Source organism: Solanum tuberosum, unplaced genomic scaffold (assembly GCF_000226075.1).
Source record: "Solanum tuberosum cultivar DM 1-3 516 R44 unplaced genomic scaffold, SolTub_3.0 scf00069, whole genome shotgun sequence".
NCBI lineage: Eukaryota > Viridiplantae > Streptophyta > Magnoliopsida > Solanales > Solanaceae > Solanum > Solanum tuberosum.
Genome location: NW_006238995.1, coordinates 679,910 through 682,870, shown reverse-complemented (window position 1 = coordinate 682,870; position 2,961 = coordinate 679,910). Strand labels below are relative to the sequence as shown.

The 2,961-nt window shown below is 32.4% G+C and overlaps 1 protein-coding gene across 1 annotated transcript; it reads right to left on the bottom strand.

Moving 5' to 3' along the window:
- Positions 1-980: 980 nt before the first annotated feature.
- LOC102598933 (ATP synthase subunit delta, chloroplastic) lies at positions 981-2,011 on the bottom strand. Its single transcript, XM_006345483.2, has one exon. It carries the CDS (start codon positions 1,901-1,903, stop codon positions 1,187-1,189), a length of 717 nt encoding a protein of 238 aa, XP_006345545.1. The 5' UTR covers positions 1,904-2,011; the 3' UTR covers positions 981-1,186.
- Positions 2,012-2,961: the final 950 nt, after the last annotated feature.

Here is a 2,961-nt window from a genome sequence, read left to right as displayed (position 1 = left end):
AATTATTTGATATTGTTTTTGATAAGTTTAGTGAGTTTACAATTTTCTCGGAATGGTAATATTTTATTCGAAGGTGACCGGAAATGGAGATGGAACGTCGACTTTACTTTTTTTTATCCCCAATGTTCAAAAATCTACTTTCGTTATTTTTCTTGCAAATTCAGTTTATTTTATGAATATTGAAAAGAAGTAGAAAAAGAAAAAAAAAATGGAGATTCTTTAGTTGTCTTTAAAAATTTAAATTTGGGGAAGAAGATGACTTGAAGGGGGTAGGGGTGCCCTTTCTTTTTTGAATTAAGAATTTTTTTTTAAAATATTAAAATTTTATTTTAATTTATTTAAATGCCAAGTGTCAATTAAAGAAGAAAAAGTGTAAGTTTTTTGGAAAAAATAAAAATAAAACAGTATTTCAAAAACTTTCACGCGCCCATAGGAAGTGAAAAACATTTCTTTTGCCATATCAACATTTGGTGTTTAATAGGTACATTTTTTTAACAATTTAAGTGTTTAATAGGTAATAATCCTAGTTAAGGTGTCTAAATGAAATATGTTGACAACTTTAAGGGGCCGTGGATGACTTAAGCCTATGGATTTAATATCGAATGTGTTGGAACATCAAACTATGCTTTCTACTTTTGAGATTGTGGAGAGTCTCAAATAAATGTTAAGCAGGCTGTCATAAGAGCTTGCTTATGACAGTCTACTTAGCTTACCGATCCTCGTCATTAAGTACTTTTTTAGGCTCTCCCACAATCTTTAAAGTAAAAAGTACAACAAAACAATCATAAAAACATTAAATAATCAAATTCAAACTCATCACATACATATATATTCATACTTCTCATACATATATATTCATACTTCTCGAATAACCAATTGATTGGATTGGAGAATTACTCATACAATATATATATGAGAAACTTGTTATGCCTTTTTATGGAATTGATACACGCTATTCGAAGTGTAGAATCAATCACTAATAATACATCAAAGAATCAACCACTATGATTGCATTAGAGAATCACAATATAACACATTTAAGCAAAGTCAATAGTAGATCAAGATTAGGCACAAACATATTAATCTCACACATACATATAAAATAAAATTGACGTGTATATAAAGATCAGAATTCATCGACTCTAAATCTTGAATTCGTATAGAATGGTTTATTCAAAAGTTAAAGTCAAAGAGCAAAGGAGTGTGACCTTTTCTTATCACCAACCAAATTTCTTACCTTGACCTTCACTCTTTCAGCCCCACTAAGTTCTTGCACCTTCTTAGCAATTCCAAAAACTTCATTTTTCTCCATTTTCACCTCTGATGAAACCAAAACCACTTGTGTCCCACAAAGCTGATCATAAATCCTCTCAAATTCCATCAAAACTTCACCCACAATCTCCAATTTGTTCTTCTCTACCAAAAGCTTCACCACACCCACCAAGTGTTTGTTGAAATTCCCCTTAGACAAAATCTCCTTAACAACATACCCTTTTTCTTGATTTCCCACAAAAGGGTCTGTCATAAGAACACGCAGCTGATCATTTCTTAACCATCTTGATAACCTCCTTACGTCTTTATCGAGTTTTTCAAGTGAGTTGTTGCAGTTAGCTATGTCTATAAGTGCTGCAGCATAGCCACTTGAAGCTCTAGTATGAGCTGTTTGATGCTTGGAAAAAGGTTGTTTGGGAGGTGGGGTTTTGGATAGAAATGGGAAATTTGTAGTCTTTTTATGGGTGAAAGAGTTGGTTTTGTTTGAGATTGAAGTTGGTTTTGGGAAATTGAAGTGGGGTGAGGAGGAAGATGATGTTGTATAGGGATTCTTGAAATGGTGGAAATCAGCAGAGTATCTGCGGAGGTTTGAAACTTTAAGGGAAGAAACAGAGGTAGAAAGGGTATCCATGAGGATTGATTGGGTAAAGGAGTTAACTTTTGAGGAAAAAGGGGGAATGAAGGAAGATGAAGAAATTGTGGTGGGGAATATAGGTGACAGAGACAAAATAGGATAATTTTTCAGCCACTAGTTGAACCAAATGCTGAGCTAGCTTATCTTGGGCGAGACTTAATACTCACTCTGTCCCAATTTATATGACTTACTTTCCTTTTTAGTCAGTCCCAAAAAGAATGACACATTTCTATTTTAAGTAACAATTTAGCTATAAAATATCTATTTTATCCTTAATGAAATGATTTACAGCCACACAAATTTCTATCATTCATTTTGAACCACAAGTTTTAAAAGTCTTCCTTCCTTTCTTAAACTTCGTGCCAAGTCAAAGTACCTCATATAAAATGGGACAGAGGGAGTAGCAAATATATACTAGTTAATTAGTTATTATGGCTATAATTTTAATTAATTATTATTCGGAATCAATATTCAGTAATAATTATGTGGATTGGAGTTTTGAGTTTGTATGATTAGCACATTTATATAATGCAGAATTTGTATAATATAATTTGTATAACTTGTGTATAATATAATTTGTATAACTAGTTTCTGAACACGTGCGTTACACGTGTGTCTCATGTTATTTTTTTTATAGATACGTTAGAACTATTAGAATTCTATGATGGGAAAATTGTATATAATAGCAAACTATTAATTCAAATTAAATGCTATAAATATAGTTTGATTTAATTGTACCTCATAGCAAACTGTTGCTATTTCACCTCTCTCCTGGTGAATCTCGCTCGCCACTTTCGTTCTCTCCTTCGCCTCTCTCATTTTTTATACAAACGCAAGTGTATAAAGTGTGTTTGTGTTTGTATAAAGCGAGAGAAAATTGTATATATACATATATTTTTGTTCCCCTCTCTCCCCTCTCCCAGATCTCGCTCGCCACTCTCCCAGATCTCGCTCTCTCACTCACCAAACTCACTTTATACAAAAAAACGCAAATTGTATAAAATGCGTTTGTGTTTGTATAAAGCGAGAGAAAATTGTATATATACATATATTTT

Coding starts and splice junctions, on each gene's coding strand:
- LOC102598933 (XM_006345483.2), bottom strand. CDS start 1,903: ATGGATACCCTTTCTACCTCTGTTTCTTCCCTTAAAGTTTCAAACCTC.